The 25471-nt window shown below is 60.1% G+C and overlaps 1 protein-coding gene across 1 annotated transcript in view; it reads right to left on the minus strand.

Moving 5' to 3' along the window:
* Positions 1-25471, minus strand: part of SRCAP (Snf2 related CREBBP activator protein) — a 71792-nt gene that overhangs the window by 25733 nt on the left and 20588 nt on the right. Inside the window, exons 11-19 of the mRNA XM_075135391.1 lie at positions 21950-22045; positions 18243-18553; positions 17974-18151; positions 12282-12418; positions 12032-12201; positions 8951-9143; positions 6466-6602; positions 6133-6319; positions 210-380 (exon numbers count right to left, since the gene is read on the minus strand). Of these exons, the coding sequence (XP_074991492.1) occupies positions 210-380; positions 6133-6319; positions 6466-6602; positions 8951-9143; positions 12032-12201; positions 12282-12418; positions 17974-18151; positions 18243-18553; positions 21950-22045 (1580 nt within the window). The remainder of the gene's footprint in view (positions 1-209; positions 381-6132; positions 6320-6465; positions 6603-8950; positions 9144-12031; positions 12202-12281; positions 12419-17973; positions 18152-18242; positions 18554-21949; positions 22046-25471) is intronic.

The following is a 25471-nucleotide window of genomic DNA, read 5'->3' on the forward strand; positions in this document are numbered from 1 at the left end:
AGTGACCTCAAGGCCATCCTGATGTCCCCAAGACCACCCCGATGTCCCCAAGGGTCCCACCACCACCCCGACGTCCCCAAGGGCTCCATCACCACCCCAGTGACCCCAAGGCCACCCCGATGTCCCCAAGGCCACCCCGATGTCCCCAAGGGTCCCACCACCACCCCGATGGCCCCAAGGCCACCCCGCCTCCCCGTTGTCCCCCCTCACCTGTTGACTTTCATGCGGACGGGCTTGGGGCGCGGGGGAGGGTCGGGGGCGGCGGCCACGTCCTCCACCAGGCGCCGCGTCACCCGCCAGCGCGGCAGGAAGGTGTCGGCGGCGTAACGGGACACCCGGCCCTCCAGGGCCACCAGGTCAAAGAGGCCCATGTCCACGTGCTGCGGGGACACCGGAGGGACGTCACCCACCGGCGGTGGCACCTCTGGCTCTTACGCACCCCTCCCCCCGCCCCAAGGGTGACATCTTGGGTGCTGGTGACAGTGACAGGGTGGGCTACGGCACCTGTGTCCTCTTTGTCCCCAAAAAAGCCACCAGGAGCTACGTCGGTGGCCCCACCTCGGGTCACCCCTGCACCTCCAGTTGTGTCCTCAAAACCCTGGTCAAGAAGTTCTGGAACCCTGGGGATGTCCCCATGGCCTCGATGGCCCCAGAACTGTCACCACGGTGACGCAGGGCCATGTTGGTGACTCTGCGTGGAGGTGACAATGACACGGTGGCCCGGGCCACCTCAGGTCATTCTAGGTGTCAGCTGTGTCCCCATAACCCTGGTCAAGAAGACCTTGAGATGTTCACCTGATGGATCCCATGTCCTCGACTTCCCCACAAGTGCCACCACAAGGCCACCCAGTGACCCCAACTCCCCACAAGTGCCACCACAAGGCCACCCAGTGACCACACCTCCCCACAGGTGCCACCGCAAGGCCACCCAGCACCTCCACCACCCCACAAGTGCCACCACAAGGCCACCCAGCACCTCCATCTCCCCACAGGTGCCACCGCAAGGCCACCCAGTGACCCCACCTCCCCACAAGTGCCACCACAGGTCATGGTGGTGGCCCCAGGTGCCAGGGACAAGGACAGGGTGGCCTGTCCCACCCCTGCATCTCATCCTCATCCCCATAACCCTGGTCAAGAAGACCTCAAGATGTTCACCTGATGGATCCCATGTTCTCTACCCCCCCACAAAGCCACCCTAGTGCCTCTCCCTCCCCACAGGTGCCACCACAAGGCCACCCGTTGACCCCACCTCCCCACAAGTGCCACCACAAGGCCACCCAGCACCTCCACCCCCCCACAAGTGCCACCACAAAGCCACCCCACTGACCCTGGGTGCCGGTGACACCCCCAAGGCCACTCAACTCCTCCTCAAACCATCTCCAGATGATCCCCTCCTCCTCAAACCTTCTCCAGATGATCCCCTCCTCCTCAAACCATCTCCAGATGATCCCCCCTGCTCCTCAAACCATCTCCAGATGATCCCCTGCTCCTCAAACCTTCTCCAGATGATCCCCTCCTCCTCAAACCATCTCCAGATGATCCCCTCCTCCTCAAACCTTCTCCAGATGATCCCCTGCTCCTCAAACCTTCTCCAGATGATCCCCTCCTCCTCAAACCATCTCCAGATGATCCCCCCTCCTCCTCAAACCACCACCAGATGATCCCCTGCTCCTCAAACCATCTCCAGATGATCCCCTCCTCCTCAAACCATCTCCAGATGATCCCCTCCTCCTCAAACCATCTCCAGATGATCCCCTCCTCCTCAAACCTTCTCCAGATGATCCCCTCCTCCTCAAACCATCTCCAGATGATCCCCTCCTCCTCAAACCATCTCCAGATGATCCCCTCCTCCTCAAACCATCTCCAGATGATCCCCCGCTCCTCAAACCATCTCCAGATGATCCCCCCCTCCTCAAACCATCTCCAGATGATCCCCCGCTCCTCAAACCATCTCCAGATGATCCCCTCCTCCTCAAACCATCTCCAGATGATCCCCTGCTCCTCAAACCATCTCCAGATGATCCCCTGCTCCTCAAACCATCTCCAGATGATCCCCTCCTCCTCAAACCATCTCCAGGTGATCCCCTGCTCCTCAAACCATCTCCAGATGATCGCCTGCTCCTCAAACCATCTCCAGATGATCCCCTCCTCCTCAAACCATCTCCAGATGATCCCCCCCTCCTCAAACCATCTCCAGATGATCCCCTGCTCCTCAAACCATCTCCAGATGATCCCCTCCTCCTCAAACCATCTCCAGATGATCCCCTCCTCCTCAAACCTTCTCCAGATGATCCCCTGCTCCTCAAACCATCTCCAGATGATCCCCTCCTCCTCCTCAAACCATCTCCAGATGATCCCCTGCTCCTCAAACCATCTCCAGATGATCCCCTCCTCCTCAAACCATCTCCAGATGATCCCCTCCTCCTCAAACCTTCTCCAGATGATCCCCTCCTCCTCCTCAAACCATCTCCAGATGATCCCCTCCTCCTCAAACCATCTCCAGATGATCCCCCCTGCTCCTCAAACCATCTCCAGATGATCCCTCCCTCCTCAAACCATCTCCAGATGATCCCCTCCTCCTCAAACCTTCTCCAGATGATCCCCTCTCCTCCTCAAACCATCTCCAGATGATCCCCTCCTCCTCCTCAACCCATCTCCAGATGATCCCCTGCTCCTCAAACCATCTCCAGATGATCCCCTCCTCCTCCAACCATCTCCAGATGATCCCCCCTGCTCCTCAAACCATCTCCAGATGATCCCCTGCTCCTCAAACCATCTCCAGATGATCCCCTCCTCCTCAAACCATCTCCAGATGATCCCCTGCTCCTCAAACCATCTCCAGATGATCCCCTCCTCCTCAAACCATCTCCAGATGATCCCCCCTGCTCCTCAAACCATCTCCAGATGATCCCCTGCTCCTCAAACCATCTCCAGATGATCCCCTCCTCCTCAAACCATCTCCAGATGATCCCCTGCTCCTCAAACCATCTCCAGATGATCCCCTGCTCCTCAAACCTTCTCCAGATGATCCCCTGCTCCTCAAACCATCTCCAGATGATCCCCTGCTCCTCAAACCACCTCCAGATGATCCCCTGCTCCTCAAACCATCTCCAGATGATCCCCTCCTCCTCAAACCATCTCCAGATGATCCCCTCCTCCACAAACCATCTCCAGATGATCCCCTGCTCCTCAAACCATCTCCAGATGATCCCCTCCTCCTCAAACCATCTCCAGATGATCCCCTCCTCCTCAAACCATCTCCAGATGATCCCCTGCTCCTCAAACCATCTCCAGATGATCCCCTCTCCTCCTCAAACCATCTCCAGATGATCCCCTCCTCCTCCTCAAACCATCTCCAGATGATCCCCCCTCTCCTCCAACCATCTCCAGATGATCCCCTGCTCCTCAAACCATCTCCAGATGATCCCCTCCTCCTCAAACCTTCTCCAGATGATCCCCTCCTCCTCAAACCTTCTCCAGATGATCCCCTGCTCCTCAAACCACCTCCAGATGATCCCCTCCTCCTCCTCAAACCATCTCCAGATGATCCCCTGCTCCTCAAACCTTCTCCAGATGATCCCCTCCTCCTCAAACCATCTCCAGATGATCCCCTCCTCCTCAAACCTTCTCCAGATGATCCCCTCCTCCTCAAACCTTCTCCAGATGATCCCCTGCTCCTCAAACCACCTCCAGATGATCCCCTGCTCCTCAAACCATCTCCAGATGATCCCCTCCTCCTCAAACCATCTCCAGATGATCCCCTCCTCCTCAAACCATCTCCAGATGATCCCCCCTGCTCCTCAAACCATCTCCAGATGATCCCCTGCTCCTCAAACCTTCTCCAGATGATCCCCTCCTCCTCAAACCATCTCCAGATGATCCCCCCTGCTCCTCAAACCATCTCCAGATGATCCCCTCCTCCTCCTCAAACCATCTCCAGATGATCCCCTGCTCCTCAAACCATCTCCAGATGATCCCCTGCTCCTCAAACCTTCTCCAGATGATCCCCTCCTCCTCAAACCATCTCCAGATGATCCCCTCCTCCTCAAACCTTCTCCAGATGATCCCCTCCTCCTCAAACCATCTCCAGATGATCCCCTCCTCCTCAAACCTTCTCCAGATGATCCCCTGCTCCTCAAACCATCTCCAGATGATCCCCCCTGCTCCTCAAACCATCTCCAGATGATCCCCCCTGCTCCTCAAACCATCTCCAGATGATCCCCCCCTCCTCAAACCTTCTCCAGATGATCCCCCCCTCCTCAAACCATCTCCAGATGATCCCCCTCTCCTCAAACCATCTCCAGATGATCCCCTGCTCCTCAAACCATCTCCAGATGATCCCCTGCTCCTCCTCAACCCATCTCCAGATGATCCCCCCCTCCTTAAACCATCTCCAGATGATCCCCTCCTCCTCAAACCATCTCCAGATGATCCCCTCCTCCTCAAACCATCTCCAGATGATCCCCTGCTCCTCCTCAACCCATCTCCAGATGATCCCCTGCTCCTCCTCAAACCATCTCCAGATGATCCCCTCCTCCTCCTCAAACCATCTCCAGATGATCCCCTCCTCCTCAAACCATCTCCAGATGATCCCCCCTCTCCTCCAACCATCTCCAGATGATCCCCTGCTCCTCAAACCATCTCCAGATGATCCCCTCCTCCTCCTCAAACCATCTCCAGATGATCCCCCCCTCCTCAAACCATCTCCAGATGATCCCCTGCTCCTCAAACCTTCTCCAGATGATCCCCTCCTCCACAAACCATCTCCAGATGATCCCCTCCTCCTCAAACCATCTCCAGATGATCCCCTCTCCTCCTCAAACCATCTCCAGATGATCCCCTCCTCCTCAAACCATCTCCAGATGATCCCCTCCTCCTCAAACCACCTCCAGATGATCCCCTCCTCCTCAAACCATCTCCAGATGATCCCCTCCTCCTCAAACCATCTCCAGATGATCCCCTGCTCCTCAAACCATCTCCAGGTGATCCCCTCCTCCTCAAACCATCTCCAGGTGATCCCCTGCTCCTCAAACCATCTCCAGATGATCCCCTCCTCCTCAAACCATCTCCAGATGATCCCCTCCTCCTCAAACCTTCTCCAGATGATCCCCTGCTCCTCAAACCATCTCCAGATGATCCCCCTCTCCTCAAACCATCTCCAGATGATCCCCTGCTCCTCAAACCATCTCCAGATGATCCCCTCCTCCTCCTCAAACCATCTCCAGATGATCCCCTGCTCCTCAAACCATCTCCAGATGATCCCCTCCTCCTCCTCAAACCATCTCCAGATGATCCCCTGCTCCTCAAACCATCTCCAGATGATCCCCTCCTCCTCCTCAAACCATCTCCAGATGATCCCCTCCTCCTCAAACCATCTCCAGATGATCCCCTCCTCCTCAAACCATCTCCAGATGATCCCCTGCTCCTCAAACCATCTCCAGATGATCCCCTGCTCCTCAAACCATCTCCAGATGATCCCCTGCTCCTCAAACCATCTCCAGATGATCCCCTCCTCCTCAAACCATCTCCAGATGATCCCCCCCTCCTCAAACCATCTCCAGGTGATCCCCTGCTCCTCAAACCATCTCCAGATGATCCCCTGCTCCTCAAACCATCTCCAGGTGATCCCCTCCTCCTCAAACCATCTCCAGATGATCCCCTCCTCCTCAAACCTTCTCCAGATGATCCCCTGCTCCTCAAACCACCTCCAGATGATCCCCTCCTCCTCAAACCATCTCCAGATGATCCCCTCCTCCTCAAACCATCTCCAGATGATCCCCCCTGCTCCTCAAACCATCTCCAGATGATCCCCCGCTCCTCAAACCATCTCCAGATGATCCCCCCCTCCTCAAACCATCTCCAGGTGATCCCCTGCTCCTCAAACCATCTCCAGATGATCCCCTGCTCCTCAAACCATCTCCAGGTGATCCCCTCCTCCTCAAACCTTCTCCAGATGATCCCCCCTCCTCCTCAAACCTTCTCCAGATGATCCCCTGCTCCTCAAACCTTCTCCAGATGATCCCCTGCTCCTCAAACCATCTCCAGATGATCCTCAAACCACCTCCAAATGTCAAACCACCTCCAAATGATCCCCACCCCCCCCCCCCAATCCCCACCCATCGCCGTCGTCACCTTGAAGGGGTCGGGATCGAGGGCGCGGAGGACGAGGGAGGCGGTGACGAAGCAGATGCCGTCGGTGATGAAGGGCGAATGGACGGGTCGAGGTTCGAAGAGATCGGGGTGGTTACAAACCTTCCGGAGTTGCATCAGGACGTTGATGACGCTCATGAAATGTCCGCTGGCCAGGGTGGCCTTGGTGCTGCCGGTAAAGGGGTGGTGGTGGTGGTGGTGGGGGGGGAGTTGGAAATTTGGGTGGGGGTGGGGGAAGGGGAAAAAAAAGGAAGAAGGGTGAGGGAAGAAGGTGCGGGGGGAAGGGGTGGGGACCCGTAGGGCCGTGGCACCCACCTGGCCTGCCCCATGAAGTCATCGTAGAGGTAGCGTTGGCGTTTGGAGAGGCGGCACTTGAGGACGTGCTCGTACTTCTTGGGCATCTGCTTCTCCACGTCCACCTTCAAGCGCCGTAAGAGGAAGGGGCGGAGCACCTAAGGGAAGGGCCAATCAGGTGGCGGGAAGGTTTTGGGGGGGGGGGGGGCGGTTCCAGCGTATGAGGTGGAGGTGAGGTTTCATCCTTGAGGAACTGGGGGGTGGGGGTCAACTCCATTGTGGAGTTGGGGTGGGTTGTGAAATGGGGGGACCCCCACCCAGCTACACCCCAAAATGGGGAGACCCCCACCCAGCTACACCCCAAAATGGGAGGACCCCCCCCCCACCCAGCTACACCCCAAAATGGGGGTCACCCCCATCCAGCTACAACCCAATACGGGGGGACCCCCACCCAGCTACACCCCAAAATGGGGAGACCCCCACCCAGCTACACCCCAAAATGGGGGGACCCCCCCCCACCCCAGCTACACCCTGAAACAGGGGGATCCCCACCCAGCTACACCCCAAAACACAGGGACCCCCACCCAGCTACACCCCAAAATGGGAGGACCCCCCCCCACCGCAGCTACACCCCAAAACAGGGGGACCCCCACCCAGCTACACCCCAAAATGGGAGGACCCCCCCCACCCAGCTACACCCCAAAATGGGAGGACCCCCACCCAGCTACACCCCAAAATGGGGGGACCCCCCCCCACCCCAGCTACACCCCGAAACAGGGGGACCCCCACCCAGCTACACCCCAAAATGGGAGGACCCCCCCCCCCACCCAGCTACACCCCAAAATGGGGGTCACCCCCATCCAGCTACAACCCAATAATGGGGGGACCCCCACCCAGCTACACCCCAAAATGGGAGGACCCCCCCCACCCAGCTACACACCGAAACAGGGGGACCCCCACCCAGCTACACCCCAAAACACAGGGACCCCCACCCAGCTACACCCCAAAACGGGGGTCACCCCCATCCAGCTACAACCCAATAATGGTGGGACCCCCACCCAGCTACACCCCAAAATGGGAGGACCCCCACCCCAGCTACACCTCAAAATGGGGTCACCCCCACCCAGCTACACCCCAAAATGGGAGGACCCCTCCCCACCCAGCTACACCCCAAAACACAGGGACCCCCACCCAGCTACACCCCAAAACGGGAGGACCCCCCCCCACCTACACCTCAAAATGGGGTCACCCCCACCCAGCTACACCCCAAAACGGGAGGACCCCCCCCCACCCCAGCTACATCTCAAAATGGGGTCACCCCCATCCAGCTACAACCCAATAATGGGGGGACCTCCACCCACCTACACCCCAAAACGGGGGTTGCCCCAAAACAAAAGTCACCCCCAACCGCCTACCCCTAAACCAGGCGTCACCCCCATTCAGCTACACCCCAAAATGGGGGGACCTCCACCCAGGTACATCCCAAAACGGGGACACCCACACCCAGCTACACCCCAAAACGGGGGTCACCCCAAAACAAAAGTCACCCCCACCCACCTACCCCTAACCCAGGCGTCACCCCCACCCAGCTACACCCCAAAATAAGGTTAACCCCCACCCAGCTACACCCCAAAACGGGGGTCACCCCAAAACGGAGGTCACCCCAAAACAAAAGTCACCCCCACCCACCCACCCCTAACCCAGGCGTCACCCTCACCCCCCCCACACCCAAAACGGGCTTAACCCCCACCCACCTACCCCTAACCCAGGCGTCACCCCCATCCAGCTACACCCCAAAATGGGGACACCCCCACCCAGCTACACCCCAAAACGGGGCTCATCCCAAAACAAGTCACCCCCTACCCCTAACCCAGGCGTCACCCCCACCCAGCTACACCCCAAAATGGGGACACCCACACCCAGGTACACCCCAAAACAGGGGTCACTCCCAGCCTGCTGCCCCCCAAAATGGGGACATCCACACCCAGCTACACCCCAAAATGGGAGTCACCCCAAAATGGGGGGTTACCCCCACCCAGCTACACCCCAAAACGGGGGTCACCCCAAAACGGGGGTCACCCCAAAACAAAAGTCACCCCCACCCACCCACCCCTAACCCAGGCGTCACCCTCACCCCCCCCACACCCAAAACGGGCTTAACCCCCACCCACCTACCCCTAACCCAGGCGTCACCCCCATCCAGCTACACCCCAAAATGGGGACACCCCCACCCAGCTACACCCCAAAACGGGGCTCACCCCAAAACAAGTCACCCCCTACCCCTAACCCAGGCGTCACCCCCATCCAGCTACACCCCAAAACGGGGGTCACCCCAAAACAAGTCACCCCCTACCCCTAACCCAGGCGTCGCCCCCACCCAGCTACACCCAAAACGGGCTTAACCCCCACCCCAAAACCCGCCTCAACCCCCTCCCCGCTACCACCCCCTCCCTTCTACAACCCCGTCGCCCCCCTCCAAAAGTGGGGTACCCCCCCACCCCCAAACCTTATGAAGGCGCTTGACGAGGCTCTCGTTGTACTCCTGGCTACCCTCGATCATCCCAGTCAGGGGGTTGGAAAACCATTCCTTGAACTCCCGGTGGGACTGGAAGACGCGGGGCATCAGGAAATGCATCAGGGACCACAGCTCCATCAGGCTGTTCTGCAGCGGCGTCCCCGTCAGCAACAGGCGGCGCTGGCTGCGGGGAGGGAACACCCCGTTAGCTCGGCGGCACCCATGGGTGGGCCCCTTGGCAGTTAGAGAGCACCCCCAGGGAGATACGGTGTACCCCCCCGAGCAGCTACAGCGCACCCATGGGTACCCCCGGGTGGTTACGGTGTACCCACAGGCACTTATAGAGCACCCATGGGTACCCCCGGCTGGTTACGGTGTACCCACAGGCGCTTACAGAGCACCCATGGGTACCTCCAGGTGGTTACGGTGTACCCACAGGCGCTTACAGAGCACCCATGGGTACCCCCGGCTGGTTACGGTGTACCCACAGGCGCTTATAGAGCACCCATGGGTACCCCCGGCTGGTTACGGTGTACCCACAGGCACTTATAGAGCACCCATGGGTACCCCCAGCTGGTTACGGTGTACCCACAGGCACTTATAGAGCACCCATGGGTACCCCCAGCTGGTTACAGTGTACCCACAGGCACTTATAGAGCACCCATGGGTACCTCCAGGTGGTTACGGTGTACCCACAGGCACTTATAGAGCACCCATGGGTACCTCCAGGTGGTTACGGTGTACCCACAGGCACTTATAGAGCACCCATGGGTACCCCCGGCTGGTTACGGTGTACCCACAGGCACTTATAGAGCACCCATGGGTCCCCCCGGCTGGTTACGGTGTACCCACAGGCACTTACAGAGCACCCATGGGTACCCCCGGCTGGTTACGGTGTACCCACAGGGACTTACAGAGCACCCATGGGTGCCCCTAGGCAGTTACAGCGCACCCCCAGGCAACTACAGTGCACCCATGGGTACCCCCAGGCGGTTACGGTGTACCCACAGGCAGTTACAGAGCACCCATGGGTGCCCCTAGGCAGTTACAGAGCACCCCCAAGCAGCTACAGTGCACCCATAGGTACCCCAGGCGGTTACGGTGTACCTACCGGCAGTTACAGAGCACCCATGGGTGCCCCCAGGCAGTTACAGAGCACCCATGGGTGCCCCCTGCAGGTACAGTGCACCCATAGGTAACCCCGGCTGGTTACAGTGTACCCCCAGGCACTTACAGAGCACCCATGGGTACCCTCAAACAGTTACAGAGCACCCATGGGTGCCCCCCAGGCTCCCCATCGCTTCCCAGCGTGCCCCAACACCCCCAGGGTGCCCCAACACCCTCAGCACCCCAAGCCGTTTGCCAGCACACCCAGCTTCCTGAGCACCCCGAGATGTCCACCAACCCCCCTTGGGACCACCCCCAGCACCCATGGGTGCCCCCCAACACCCCCAGGGTGCCCAAACACCCCCAGAGTACCCCAACACCCCTAAGGTTCCCCAACACCCTCAGCACCCCAAGCCATTTACCAGCACACCCAGCTTCCTGAGCACCCCGAGATATCCACCAACCCCCCTTGGGACTACCCCCAGCACCCATGGGTGCCCCCCAGGGTCCCCAGGGTGCCCCAACACCCCCAGAGTACCCCAACACCCCCAAGGTTCCCCAACACCCTCAGCACTCCAAGCCATTTACCAGCACACCCAGCTTCCTAAGCACCCCGAGATATCCACCAACCCCCCTTGGGACTACCCCCAGCACCCATGGGTGCCCCCCAGGGTGCCCCAACACCCCCAGAGTACCCCAACACCCCCAAGGTTCCCCAACACCCTCAGCACCCCAAGCCATTTACCAGCACACCCAGCTTCCTGAGCACCCCGAGGTGTCCACCAGCCCCCTTGGGGTGTCCTCCAGCACCCATGGGTGCCCCCCAGGCTCCCCATCGCTTCCCAGGGTGCCCCCCAAAACCCCCAGAGTACCCCAACACCCCCAGGGTGCCCAAACACCCCCAAGGTTCCCCAACACCCTCAGCACCCCAAGCCATTTACCAGCACACCCAGCTTCCTAAACACCCCGAGATGTCCACCAACCCCCCTTGGGACTACCCCCAGCACCCATGGGTGCCCCCCAACATCCCCAGGGTGCCCCCAATACCCTCAGGGTGCCCCAACACCCCCAGAGTACCCCAACACCCCCAAGGTTCCCCAACACCCTCAGCACCCCAAGCCATTTACCAGCACACCCAGCTTCCTAAACACCCCGAGATGTCCACCAGCCCCCTTGGGGTGTCCTCCAGCACCCATGGGTGCCCCCCAGGCTCCCCATCGCTTCCCAGGGTGCCCCAACATCCCCAGGGTGCCCAAACACCCCCAAGGTTCCCCAACACCCTCAGCACCCCAAGCCATTTACCAGCACACCCAGCTTCCTGAGCACCCCGAGATGTCCACCAGCCCCCTTGGGGTGTCCTCCAGCACCCATGGGTGCCCCCCAGGCTCCCCATTGCTTCCCAGGGTGCCCCAACACCCCCAGAGTACCCCAACACCCCCAGGGTGCCCAAACACCCCCAAGGTTCCCCAACACCCTCAGCACCCCAAGCCATTTACCAGCACACCCAGCTTCCTAAACACCCCGAGATGTCCACCAACCCCCCTTGGGACTACCCCCAGCACCCATGGGTGCCCCCCAACATCCCCAGGGTGCCCCCAATACCCTCAGGGTGCCCCAACATCCCCAGGGTGCCCCAACACCCCCAAGGTTCCCCAACACCCTCAGCACCCCAAGCCATTTACCAGCACACCCAGCTTCCTAAACACCCCGAGATGTCCACCAGCCCCCTTGGGGTGTCCTCCAGCACCCATGGGTGCCCCCCAGGCTCCCCATCGCTTCCCAGGGTGCCCCAACATCCCCAGGGTGCCCAAACACCCCCAAGGTTCCCCAACACCCTCAGCACCCCAAGCCATTTACCAGCACACCCAGCTTCCTAAACACCCCGAGATGTCCACCAGCCCCCTTGGGGTGTCCTCCAGCACCCATGGGTGCCCCCCCCCCCCCACTTTCCTCCCCCTCCCGCACCTGTTAAAGTTGAGGAGCGACTGCCACCGTTGGGACTTGAAGTTCTTGATGTTCTGAGCTTCATCCAAGATCAGGTACTTCCAGTTCTTCCTCCTGAAGGCCTGGTGGTCCTGGAGGACCAACTTGTAGGAGGTGATGCAGACGTGGAAGGCGTTGGGTTTGGTCCAACCCTGGGTGGGACAGGGAGGGTCAGGGTGGGGGTGGGGGTGGGTGGGGGGGTCCCCCCGTACAACGCGAAGTCGGGGTTCACCTGCCGCTTCAGCCTGCGCTCCTTCTGCGCCCCGTAGTAGGTGAGGATCTTGAAACTGGGGCACCAGCGCTTTAGCTCCATCTCCCAGTTGAGCATCACGCTGGTGGGCACGATGATGAGGTGGGGGCCCCAGCTGCCTGCGGGGAGGGGAGGGGGGGTGGGGGGGTGTCAGGAGCACCCATGGGTGCTGGGGGACCCCATGGGGACCAATAGATCCTATCGGGAGCCTACAGGATGCGTGGGTGCTGGGGGAGCCCATGGGGACCAATAGATCCTACAAGGAGCCTACAGCACCCATGGGTGCTCAGGGAGCCCATGGGGACCAACAGATCTTACGAGGAGCCTACAGCACCCATGGGTGCTCAGGGAGCCCATGGAGACCTAGAGATCCTACGAGGAGCCTACAGCACCCATGGATGCTCAAGGAGCCCATGGGGACCAACACATCTTACAAGGAGCCTACAGCACCCATGGGTGCTGGGGGAGCCCATAGGGACCAACAGATCCTACAAGGAGCCTACAGCACCCATGGGTGCTGGCACAGCCCATGAGGACCTACAGATCCTACAAGGAGCCTACAGCACCCATGGGTGCTCAGGGAGCCCATGGGGACCTAAAGATCCTACAAGGAGCCTACAGCACCCATGGGTGCTCAGGGAGCCCATGGGAACCTAAAGATCCTACAAGGAGCCTACAGCACCCATGGGTGCTGGGGGAGCCCATGGGGACCTAAAGATCCTATAAGGAGCCTACAGGACACATGGGTGTTGAGGGCGCCCATGGGGACCTAAAGATCCTACAAGGAGCCTATAACACCCGTGGGTGCTGGGAGAGCCCATGGGAACCTAAAGATCCTACAAGGAGCCTACAGCACCCATGGGTGCTGGTGGAGCTATGAGGACCTAGAGATCCTACGAGGAGACTACGGGACACGTGGGTGCTCAGGAAACCCACGGAGACTTACAGAATCTACAAGGAGACTACAGCACCCATGGGTGCTGGCAAAGCCCATGGGGACCAACAGATCCTACGAGAAGCCTACAGCACCCATGGGTGCTGGGGGAGCCCATGGGGACCTAGAGATCCTACAAAGAGCCTACAGCACCCATGGGTGCTGGGGGAGCCCATGGGGACCAACAGATCCTACAAGCAGCCTACAGCACCCATGGGTGCTTGGCGAAGCCTGTGACAATCTACAGATCCTATAAGGAACCCACAGAACTGTAGGTGCTTGGAGAGCCCATGGGGACCTACAGATCCTACAAGGAGCCTACAGCACCCATGGGTGCTCAGGGAGCCCATGGGGACCTACAGATCCTACAAGGAGCCTACAGCACCCATGGGTGCTGGCACAGCCCATGGGGACCTAAAGATCCTACAAGGAGCCTACAGGACACATGGGTGTTGAGGGCGCCCATGGGGACCTAAAGATCCTACAAGGAGCCTATAACACGCATGGGTGCTGGGAGAGCCCATGGGAGCCTAAAGATCCTACAAGGAGCCTACAGCACCCATGGGTGCTGGTGGAGCCCATGGGGTCCAACAGATCTTATGAGGAGCGTACAGCACCCATAGGTGCTGATGGAGCTATGAGGACCTAGAGATCCTACGAGGAGACTACGGGACACGTGGGTGCTCAGGAAACCCACGGAGACTTACAGAATCTACAAGCAGACTACAGCACCCATGGGTGCTGGCAAAGCCCATGGGGACCAACAGATCCTACGAGAAGCCTACAGCACCCAGGGGTGCTGGGGGAGCCCATGGGGACCTAGAGATCCTACAAAGAGCCTACAGCACCCATGGGTGCTGGGGGAGCCCATGGGGACCTACAGATCCTACAAGGAGCCTACAGCACCCATGGGTGCTGGGGGAGCCTGTGGGGACCTACAGATCCTATAAGAAGCCAAGAGCACCCATGGGTGATCGGGGAACCCATGAGAACCTACAGACTCCATAAAGAACCAACACCACCATAGGTGCTCGGCGAGCCCATGGGGACCTATGGATCCTGTAAGAAACTTAGAGCACCCATGGGTGCCTGGGGAGCCTGCGGGGACCTACAGACCACTCCAAGTCCCCACAGCATTTAAGGGTGCTCAGGGAGCACCAAAAAGGGCCCTAAAGACCCTCCAAAGACCGCCCAGCACCCAAGGGTGCTCTGACAGGCTCCAAAATCCCTACAAAGACCCTACAAAGACTTTGCAGCACCCAAGGGCGCTCAGATGGGCCCTGAAGACCCTCCAAAGACCCCCCAGCACCCAAGGGTGCTCTGACAGGCTCCAAAACCCCTACAAAGACCCTATATAGACCCCCCAGCACCCAAGGGTGCTCAGATGGGCCCTGAAGACCCTCCAAAGACCCCATAGCACCCAAGGAAACCTAGATAGACCCTCCAAACCCTCCAAACACCCTCCCGTAGTACCCAAGGGTGCTCAAATGGGCCCTGAAGACCCTCTAAAGACCCCCCAGCACCCAAGGGTGCTCTGACAGGCTCCAAAACCCCTACAAAGACCCTATATAGACCCCCCAGCACCCAAGGGTGCTCAGATGGGCCCTGAAGACCCTTCCAAAGACCCCATAGCACCCAAGGACAACCTAGATAGATCCTCCAAACCCTCCAAAGACCCCCCAGCACCCAAGCGTGCTCTGACAGGCTCCAAAACCCCTACAAAGACCCTATAAGACCCCCCAGCACCCAAGGGTGCTCAGATGGGCCCTAAAGACCCTCCAAAGACCCCCCAGCACCCAAGGGTGCTCTGACAGGCTCCAAAACCCCTACAAAGACCCTATATAGACCCCACAGCACCCAAGGGTGCTCAGATGGGCCCTGAAGACCCTCCAAAGACCCCATAGCACCCAAGGACAACCTAGATAGACCCTCCAAACACCCCCCAGCACCCAAGGGTGCTCAGATGGGCCCTGAAGACCCTTCCAAAGACCCCATAGCACCCAAAGACAACCTAGATAGACGCTCCAAACCCTCCAAAGACCCCCCAGCACCCAAGGGTGCTCAGATGGGCCCTGAAGACCCTTCCAAAGACCCCATAGCACCCAAGGACAACCTAGATAGACCCTCCAAACACCCCCCAGCACCCAAGGGTGCTCAGATGGGCCCTGAAGACCCTTCCAAAGACCCCATAGCACCCAAGGACAACCTAGATAGACCCTCCAAACCCTCCAAACACCCCCCAGCACCCAAGGGTGCTCTGACAGGCTCCAAAACCCCTACAAAGACCCTATAAAGACCCCCCAGCACCCAAGGGTGCTCAGATGGGCCCTAAAGACCCTCCAAAGACCCCCCAGCACCCAAGGGTGCTCTGACAGGCTCCAAAACCCCTACAAAGACCCTATAAAGACCCCCCAGCACCCAAGGGTGCTCAGATGGGCCCTAAAGACCCTCCAAAGACCCCCCAGCACCCAAGGGTGCTCTGACAGGCTCCAAAACCCCTACAAAGACCCTATATAGACCCCCCAGCACCCAAGGGTGCTCAGATATGCCCTGAAGACCCTTCCAAAGACCCCATAGCACCCAAGGACAACCTAGATAGACCCTCCAAACCCTCCAAACACCCCCCAGCACCCAAGGGTGCTCAAATGGGCCCTGAAGACCCTCCAAACACCCCCCCGACCCCCAAGGACAACCTAGATAGACCCTCCAAACCCTCCAAAGACCCCACAGTACCCAAGGGTGCTCTGACAGGCTCCAAAACCCCTACAAAGACCCTATAAAGACCCCCCAGCACCCAAGGGTGCTCAGATGGGCCCTGAAGACCCTTCCAAAGACCCCATAGCACCCAAAGACAACCTAGATAGACCCTCCAAACCCTCCAAACACCCCCCAGCACCCAAGGGTGCTCAGATGGGCCCTGAAGACCCTCCAAAGACCCCACAGTACCCAAGGGTGCTCAGATGGGCCCTAAAGACCCTCCAAAGACCCCCCAGCACCCAAGGGTGCTCAGATGGGCCCTAAAGACCCTTCCAAAGACCCCATAGCACCCAAAGACAACCTAGATAGATCCTCCAAACCCTCCAAACACCCCCCAGCACCCAAGGGTGCTCTGACAGGCTCCAAAACCCCTACAAAGACCCTATAAAGACCCCCCAGCACCCAAGGGTGCTCAGATGGGCCCTAAAGACGCTCTAAAGACCCCACAGTACCCAAGGGTGCTCAGATGGGCCCTAAAGACCCTCCAAAGACCCCCCAGCACCCAAGGGTGCTCAGATATGCCCTGAAGACCCTTCCAAAGACCCCATAGCACCCAAAGACAACCTAGATAGATCCTCCAAACCCTCCAAAGACCCCCCAGCACCCAAGGGTGCTCAGATGTGCCCTGAAGACCCTCCAAAGACCCCACAGTACCCAAGGGTGCTCAGATGGGCCCTAAAGACCCTCCAAAGACCCCCCAGCACCCAAGGGTGCTCAGATATGCCCTGAAGACCCTTCCAAAGACCCCATAGCACCCAAAGACAACCTAGATAGACCCTCCAAACCCTCCACAGACCCCCCAGCACCCAAGGGTGCTCAGATGCGCCCTGAAGACCCTTCCAAAGACCCCATAGCACCCAAAGACAACCTAGATAGACCCTCCAAACCCTACAAAGACACCCCAGCACCCAAGGGTGCTCTGACAGGCTCCAAAACCCCTACAAAGACCCTATATAGACCCCCCAGCACCCAAGGGTGCTCAGATGGGCCCTGAAGACCCTTCCAAAGACCCCATAGCACCCAAGGACAACCTAGATAGACCCTCCAAACCCTCCAAACACCCCCCAGCACCCAAGGGTGCTCTGACAGGCTCCAAAACCCCTACAAAGACCCTATAAAGACCCCCCAGCACCCAAGGGTGCTCAGATGGGCCCTAAAGACCCTCTAAAGACCCCCCAGCACCCAAGGGTGCTCTGACAGGCTCCAAAACCTCTACAAAGACCCTATAAAGACCCCCCAGCACCCAAGGGTGCTCAGATGGGCCCTGAAGACCCTTCCAAAGACCCCATAGCACCCAAAGACAACCTAGATAGATCCTCCAAACCCTCCAAACACCCCCCAGCACCCAAGGGTGCTCTGACAGGCTCCAAAACCCCTACAAAGACCCTATAAAGACCCCACAGCACCCAAGGGTGCTCAGATGGGCCCTAAAGACGCTCTAAAGACCCCACAGTACCCAAGGGTGCTCAGATGGGCCCTAAAGACCCTCCAAAGACCCCCCAGCACCCAAGGGTGCTCAGATATGCCCTGAAGACCCTTCCAAAGACCCCATAGCACCCAAAGACAACCTAGATAGATCCTCCAAACCCTCCAAACACCCCCCAGCACCCAAGGGTGCTCAGATGTGCCCTGAAGACCCTCCAAAGACCCCACAGTACCCAAGGGTGCTCAGATGGGCCCTGAAGACCCTTCCAAAGACCCCATAGCACCCAAAGACAACCTAGATAGACCCTCCAAACCCTCCACAGACCCCCCAGCACCCAAGGGTGCTCAGATGCGCCCTGAAGACCCTTCCAAAGACCCCATAGCACCCAAAGACAACCTAGATAGATCCTCCAAACCCTCCAAAGACCCTCCCCCGTAGCACCCAAGAGTCCCCAAACAGCTCCCACCCGAGCCACCGAGCTCCTCCCTAAACCTCAGCAGAAACCCAAAGGGTTGGGTAGGGTTGGGTGGGGTTGGGTGGGGGGGGGCACCCCTCACCCTTCTCGCAGGCGAGGTGGGCCAGGAGGGAGATGGTTTGGATGGTCTTGCCCAAGCCCATCTCGTCGGCCAAGATCCCGTTGAGTTTCTTCTCGTACATGGTGACCAACCAATCCAAGCCGATGTGTTGATACTCCCGGAGGGTGCCCCGTAGCAGGTGGGGGATGGGCGTCTTCACCTAGGGTGGGGGTGAGGTGGGTGATCCGCCCCCTCCCCAACTCCTCGTAGCACCCTATGGGTGTTGGGGGGGGGGGGAGAGGAGGGGTTACCTGGGTGGTGGCCAAGGTGTAACCCTTGGGTTGGAGGCTCTCGGCGGCGGCGGCGATGTCGGTGATCTCCTTTTTAGGGGTGGGGGCGGGGGGAGGCGGGGGGGGAGCGGTTGGTGGGTGCTCTTGGGTGCCTGAGGGTGGGGAAGGGGTTGCGGGGGTGGGGGCGCCCGCCTCGGTTTCTTCTGGTTCTTCTTCTTCCTCCTCTTCTTCTTCTTCTTCTTCTTCTTCCTCCTCTTCGTCGTCCTCCTCCTCCTCCTCCTCCTCCTCTTCCTCCTCCTCCTCCTCGTCGTCGCTCTCGGCCGCCGGCGAATCTGGGGGGGGGGGGAGGGACACGGAGGTGCTGGGGGCGGGTCCAGAGGTGGCACCCATGGGTGGGCCTCTGGTAGCTGGGCAGGGTCTCTAGGAGCCAGCGGTGACACTATAGCACCCATGGGTGACCCTATGGCACTTGGGGGGGTCTCTAGGACCCAGGGGTGGCTCTGTGGCACCCATGGGTGACCCTATGGCACTTGGGGGGGTCTCTAGGACCCAGGGGTGGCTCTGTGGCACCCATGGGTGACCCTATGGCACTTGGGGGGTCTCTAGGACCCAGGGGTGGCTCTGTGGCACCCATGGGTGACCCTATGGCACTTGGGGGGTCTCTAGGACCCAGGGGTGGCTCTGTGGCACCCATGGGTGACCCTATGGCACTTGGGGGGGTCTCTAGGAGCCACGGGTGGCTCTGTGGCACCCATGGGTGACCCTATGGCACTTGGGGGGGTCTCCAGGACCCAGGAGTGGCTCTGTGGCACCCATGGGTGACCCTATGGCACCTGGGGGGATCTCCAGGACCCAGGGGTGGCTCTGTGGCACCCATGGGTGACCCTATGGCACCTGGGGGGGTCTCTAGGACCCAGGGGTGGCTCTGTGGCACCCATGGGTGACCCTATGGCACCTGGGGGGATCTCCAGGACCCAGGGGTGGCTCTGTGGCACCCATGGGTGACCCTATGGCACCTGGGGGGGTCTCTAGGACCTAGGGGTAGCTCTGTGGCACCCCTGGGTGACCCTATGGCACCTGGAGAAGGTCTCTAGGACCCAGGGGTGGCTCTGTGGCACCCATGGGTGACCCTATGGCACCTGGGGGGGTCTCTAGGACCCAGGGGTGGCTCTGTGGCACCCATGGGTGACCCTATGGCACCTGGGAGGGTCTCTAGGACCCAGGGGTGGCTCTGTGGCACCCATGGGTGACCCTATGGCACCTGGGGGGGTCTCTAGGACCCAGGGGTGGCTCTGTGGCACCCATGGGTGACCCTGTGGCACCTGGAGAAGGTCTCTAGGACCCAGGGGCGGCTCTGTGGCACCCGTGGGTGACCCTATGGCACCTGGGAGGGTCTCTAGGACCCAGGGGTGGCTCTGTGGCACCCATGGGTGACCCTATGGCACCTGGGAGGGTCTCTAGGACCCAGGGGTGGCTCTGTGGCACCCGTGGGTGACCCTATGGCACCTGGGGGGGTCTCTAGGACCCAGGGGTGGCTCTGTGGCACCCGTGGGTGACCCTATGGCACCTGGGGGGGTCTCTAGGACCCAGGGGTGGCTCTGTGGCACCCGTGGGTGACCCTATGGCACTTGGGGGGGTCTCTAGGACCTATAGGTGGCCCTACAGCACCTCAGAATGACCCCATAGCACCCAATGAGGTCCTATAGCACCCGGGGACACCCCTATAGCACCCAAGAGTGACCCTGTGACACCCACTCTATAGCACCCAGGGGTGGCCCTATTGCACTGGGGAGACCCTATGGCACCCATGGGTGGCCCCAAAGCGAGCAAGGACAGCTCCATAGCACCCAGGGGTAACTCTATAGGATCCATAGGTGGTCCTAGAGCACCCATGGGTGGCTCATCGTCACCCGGAGTAGCCCTATGGCATTTGGGAGGGGAACATAGCACCCAGGGGTGGCCTTACGGCACCAAAGGGAGACCCTATGGCACCCATGGGTGGCCCCACAGCGCCCAGGGACACCTCTATAGCACCCATAAATGGTCCCATAGCACCTTCCAGGTCCCTATAACATACAGGGGGTCCCAGAGCACCCGCGGGGGACCCTATGACACCCACAGCTCCTGCAGCACCCAGGGACAGCCCTATAGCACCCAGAGGGAGCCCTATAGCACCCATAAATGGCTCTATAGCACCCAGAGGTAGCCCTATAGCACCCAGAGAGAGCCCTATAGCACCCATAAATGGCTCTATAGCACCCAGAGGGAGCCCTATAGCACGCGGGGGGAGCCCTATAGCACCCATAAATGGCTCTATAGCACCCAGAGGGAGCCCTATAGCACCCAGAGGGAGCCCTATAGCACCCATAAATGGCTCTATAGCACCCAGAGGGAGCCCTATAGCACCCGGGGGGAGCCCTATAGCACGCGGGGGGAGCCCTATAGCACCCATAAATGGCCCTATAGCACCCAGAGAGAGCCCTATAGCACCTGGGGGGAGCCCTATAGCACCCATAAATGGCCCTATAGCACCCAGAGAGAGCCCTATAGCACCTGGGGGGAGCCCTATAGCACCCATAAATGGCCCTATAGCACCCAGAGGGAGCCCTATAGCATGCGGGGGGAGCCCTATAGCACCCATAAATGGCCCTATAGCACCCAGAGGGAGCCCTATAGCACCCGGGGGGAGCCCTATAGCACCCATAAATGGCTCTATAGCACCCAGAGGGAGCCCTATAGCACCCGGGGGGAGCCCTATAGCACCCATAAATGGCTCTATAGCACCCGGGGGGAGCCCTATAGCACCCATAAATGGCTCTATAGCACCCAGAGGGAGCCCTATAGCACCCGGCGGGAGCCCTATAATACTCATAAAGAGCTCTATAGCACCCATAACCGGCCCTATAGCACCCATAAACGGCCCTATAGCATCTGGGGGGAGCCCTACAGCACCCGTAAACAGCCCTATAGCACCCATAAACGGCTCTATAGCACCCATAAATGGCCCTATAGCACCTGGGGGGAGCCCTATAGCACCCATAAACGGCCCTACAGCGTGCAGGGACAACTCTATAGCACCCATAAACAGCTATATAGCACCCATAAATGGATCTATAGCACCTGAGGGGAGCCCTATAGCACCCATAAATGGCCCTACAGCGCGCAGGAACAACTCTATAGCACCCATCCACAGCTCTATAGCACCCATAAATGGATCTATAGCACCTGGGGGGAGCCCTATAGCACCCACAAATGGCTCTATAGCACCCATAAAGGGCCCTATAGCACCTGGGAGGAGCCCTATAGCACCCGGGGGGAGCCCTATAGCACCCATAAACGGCTCTATAGCACCCATAAAGGGCCCTATAGCACCTGGGGGGAGCCCTATAGCACCCACAAATGGCTCTATAGCACCCATAAAGGGCCCTATAGCACCTGGGAGGAGCCCTATAGCACCCGGGGGGAGCCCTATAGCACCCACAAATGGCTCTATAGCACCCATAAAGGGCCCTATAGCACCTGGGGGGAGCCCTATACCACCCATAAAGGACCCTATAGCACCCATAAATGGCCCTAGACCACCCAGGTAGGGATCTATAGCACTCAGGTAGGGACCTACAGCACCCATAAATGACCTTAGAGCCCCCAGGGGGGTGCCCGCCACCCCATGTGCCCCCCGAGGATGGTGTCCCCGTCCCCACCCCCCCAGCACCCATGGGTGCCCCTACCCGAGCGGGTGCTGCTGGCGCCGGGGGGGGAGTCGCAGTCGGAGTCGGCGAAGGCGCCGGCGTACTGCTGCAGCAGCTCCTCCATCGGCAGCGCCCCTGCGGAACACGCGGCACACGCCTGGCACACGCCTGGCACACGCCTGGCACACGCCTGGCACACGCCTGGCACAGGCGGGGCGATGCCCCCCTCCCCCACCCCCGGGTGGGTGGCCCCGTCGCCCTTGAACACGCGTGTGGGCGTCGCCCTCTGCCCTCGCACGTCCCGCGTCCCCGCACACGCGTGGCCTCGCGCACGTGTCCCCGCGTCCCGGCGCACGCGTGTCCCTCGTTGCCCACGCACGTGGCCCCACACGCACGCGGCCCCGTGGCCCCGCGGGTGCGTGTCCCCAGGTGGTCACACGCGTGTCCCTGCGCACGCGTCCCTGCACACGCCACACGCGTGTCCTTGCAGACGACTCCGTGTCCCTGCACACGCGTGTCCCCTAGCTCCTCACACACGTGTCTCTGCACACGTGTCCCCTAGGTCCTCACACACGTGTCCCTGCACACGCGTGTCCCCTAGCTCCTCACACACGTGTCCCTGCACACGTGTCCCCTAGGTCCTCACACACGTGTCCCTGCACACACGTGTCCCCATGTCCCTGCACATGCGTGTCCCCTAGGTCCTCACACACGTGTCCCTGCACACACGTGTCCCCATGTCCCTGCACATATGTGTCCCCTAGGTCCTCACACACGTGTCCCTGCACACACATGTCCCCATGTCTCTGCACACGCATGTCCCCGTGTCCCTGCACATGTGTCCCCTAGGTCCTCACACACGTGTCCCTGCGCACACGTCTCCGTGTCCCTGCACACGCGTGTCCCCAGGTCTTCACCTACACGTCCCTACACGTGTCCCTGCACACACGTGTCCCGTAGGTCCCCACACATGTGTCCCTGCACACGCATGTCCCCTGGGACCCCACACACGTGTCCCTGCACACACATGTCCCTGCACACACGTGTTCTCTAGATTCTCACACACGTCTCCACGTAAACGTGTCCCCTAGGTCCCCACACACGTGTCCCTGCACACACATGTCCCCAGGTCCTCACACACGTGTCCCTGCACACACGTCCCCGTGTCCCTGGACACGCGTGTCCCCTGGGTCCCCACACACGTGTCCCCGCACACACGTGTCCCCATGTCCCTGCACCCACATGTCCCCTAGGTCCTCACACACGTGTCCCTGCACACGCGTGTCCCCTAGGTCCCCACACACGTGTCCCTGCACACACATGTCCCCATGTCCCTGCACATGTGTCCCCTAGGTCCTCACACACGTGTCCCTGCACACATATGTCCCCATGTCCCTGCACACGCATGTCCCCGTGTCCCTGCACATGTGTTCTCTAGGTCCTCACACACGTGTCCCTGCGCACATGTCTCCGTGTCCCTGCACACACGTGTCCCCACATCTTCACCTATGCGTCCCTACACGTGTCCCTACACACACGTGTCCCCATGTCCCTGGCCACGTGTGTTCCTTGTGTCCACACACATGTGTCCCCGTGTCTTTGCACACGCGTGTCCCCAGGTCCTCACGCATGTGTCCCTGCACACATGTTCCATGTCCCTGGAAACACGTGTCCCCTGGGTCCTCACACGTGTCCCTGCACACGTGTCCCCATGTCCCTGCACATGTCCCCCTAGGTCCTCACACACGTGTCCCTGCACACGCATGTCCTCATGTCCCTGCACACGCATGTCCCCTGGGTCCTCACACAGGCGTCCCTGCACACACATGTCCCTGCACACACGTGTTCTCTAGATTCTCACACACGTCTCCACGTAAACGTGTCCCCTAGGTCCCCACACACGTGTCCCTGCACACGCATGTCCCCATGTCCCTGCACACACATGTCCCCAGGTCCTCACACACGTGTCCCTGCACACACGTCCCCGTGTCCCTGGACACGCGTGTCCCCTGGGTCCCCACACACGTGTCCCTGCACACACGTGTCCCCATGTCCCTGCACCCACATGTCCCCTAGGTCCCCACACACGTGTCCCTGCACACGCATGTCCCCATGTCTCTGCACACGCATGTCCCCGTGGCCCTGCACGTGTCCCCTAGGTCCCCACACACGTGTCCCTGCACACGCATGTCCCCATGTCCCTGCACACGCATGTCCCCGTGGCCCTGCACATGTGTTCTCTAGGTCCTCACACACGTGTCCCTGCACACACGTCCCCGTGTCCCTAGACACGTGTGTCCCCAGGTCCTTACACACGTGTCCCTGCACACACGTGTTCCCACGTCCCTAGACATGCGAATCCCCCGGGTCCTCACACACGTGTCCCTGCACACGTGTCCCCATGTCCCTGCACATGCGTGTCCCGAGGTCCTTACATGCGTGTCCCTGCACACGTGTCCCTGCACACACGTGTCCCCATGTCCCTGCACATGCGTGTCCCCTAGGTCCTCATACATGTGTCCATGCACACACGTGTCCCCATGTCCCTGCACATGCGTGTCCCCTAGGTCCTTACACACGTGTCCCTGCACATGCGTGTCCCCATGTCGCTGGACACGCATGACTCTAGGTCCTCACACGTGTCCGTGCACACGTGTCCCCATGTCCCTGCACACGCGTGTCCCCAGGTCCTCACACACGTGTCCCTGCACACGCGTGTTTCCATGTCCCTGCACACGCGTGTCCCCAGGTCCTCACACACGTGTCCCTGCACACGCGTGTTTCCATGTCCCTGCACACGCGTGTCCCCTAGGTCCTCATACACGTGTCCGTGCACACACGTGTCCCCATGTCCCTGCACATGCGTGTCCCCAGGTCCTCACACACGTGTCCCTGCACACGTGTCCCCATGTCCCTGCACACGCATGTCCCCTAGGTCCCCACACACGTGTCCCTGCACACGCATATCCCCATGTCCCTGCACATGCATGTCCCCGTGGCCCTGCACATGTGTTCTCTAGGTCCTCACACACGTGTTCCTGCACACACGTCCCTGTGTCCCTGCACACGCGTGTCCCCAGGTCCTCACACACGTGTTCCTGCACACACGTCCCTGTGTCCCTGCACATGCGTGTCCCCAGGTCCTTACACACGTGTCCCTGCACACGCGTGTTCCCACGTCCCTAGACATGTGTATCCCCCGGGTCCTCACACACGTGTCCCTGCACACGCGTGTCCCCATGTCGCTGGACACACATGACCCTAGGTTCTCACACACGTGTCCGTGCACACGTGTCCCCATGTCCCTGCACACGCATGTCCCCTAGGTCCTCACACACGTGTCCCTGCACACGCATGTCCCCAGGTCCTCACACGTGTCCCTGCACACGCGTGTTTCCATGTCCTTGCACACGCGTGTCCCCTAGGTCCTCACACACATGACCGTGCACACACGTGTCCCCATGTCCCTGCACACGTGTCCCTGCACACACGTGTTTCCATGTCCCTGCACACGCATGTCCCCTAGGTTCTCACACACGTGTCCCTGCACACATGTCCCCA

This window comes from Calonectris borealis, chromosome 39 (genome assembly GCF_964195595.1).
Source record: "Calonectris borealis chromosome 39, bCalBor7.hap1.2, whole genome shotgun sequence".
In the NCBI taxonomy this organism is placed as follows: Eukaryota; Metazoa; Chordata; class Aves; order Procellariiformes; family Procellariidae; genus Calonectris; species Calonectris borealis.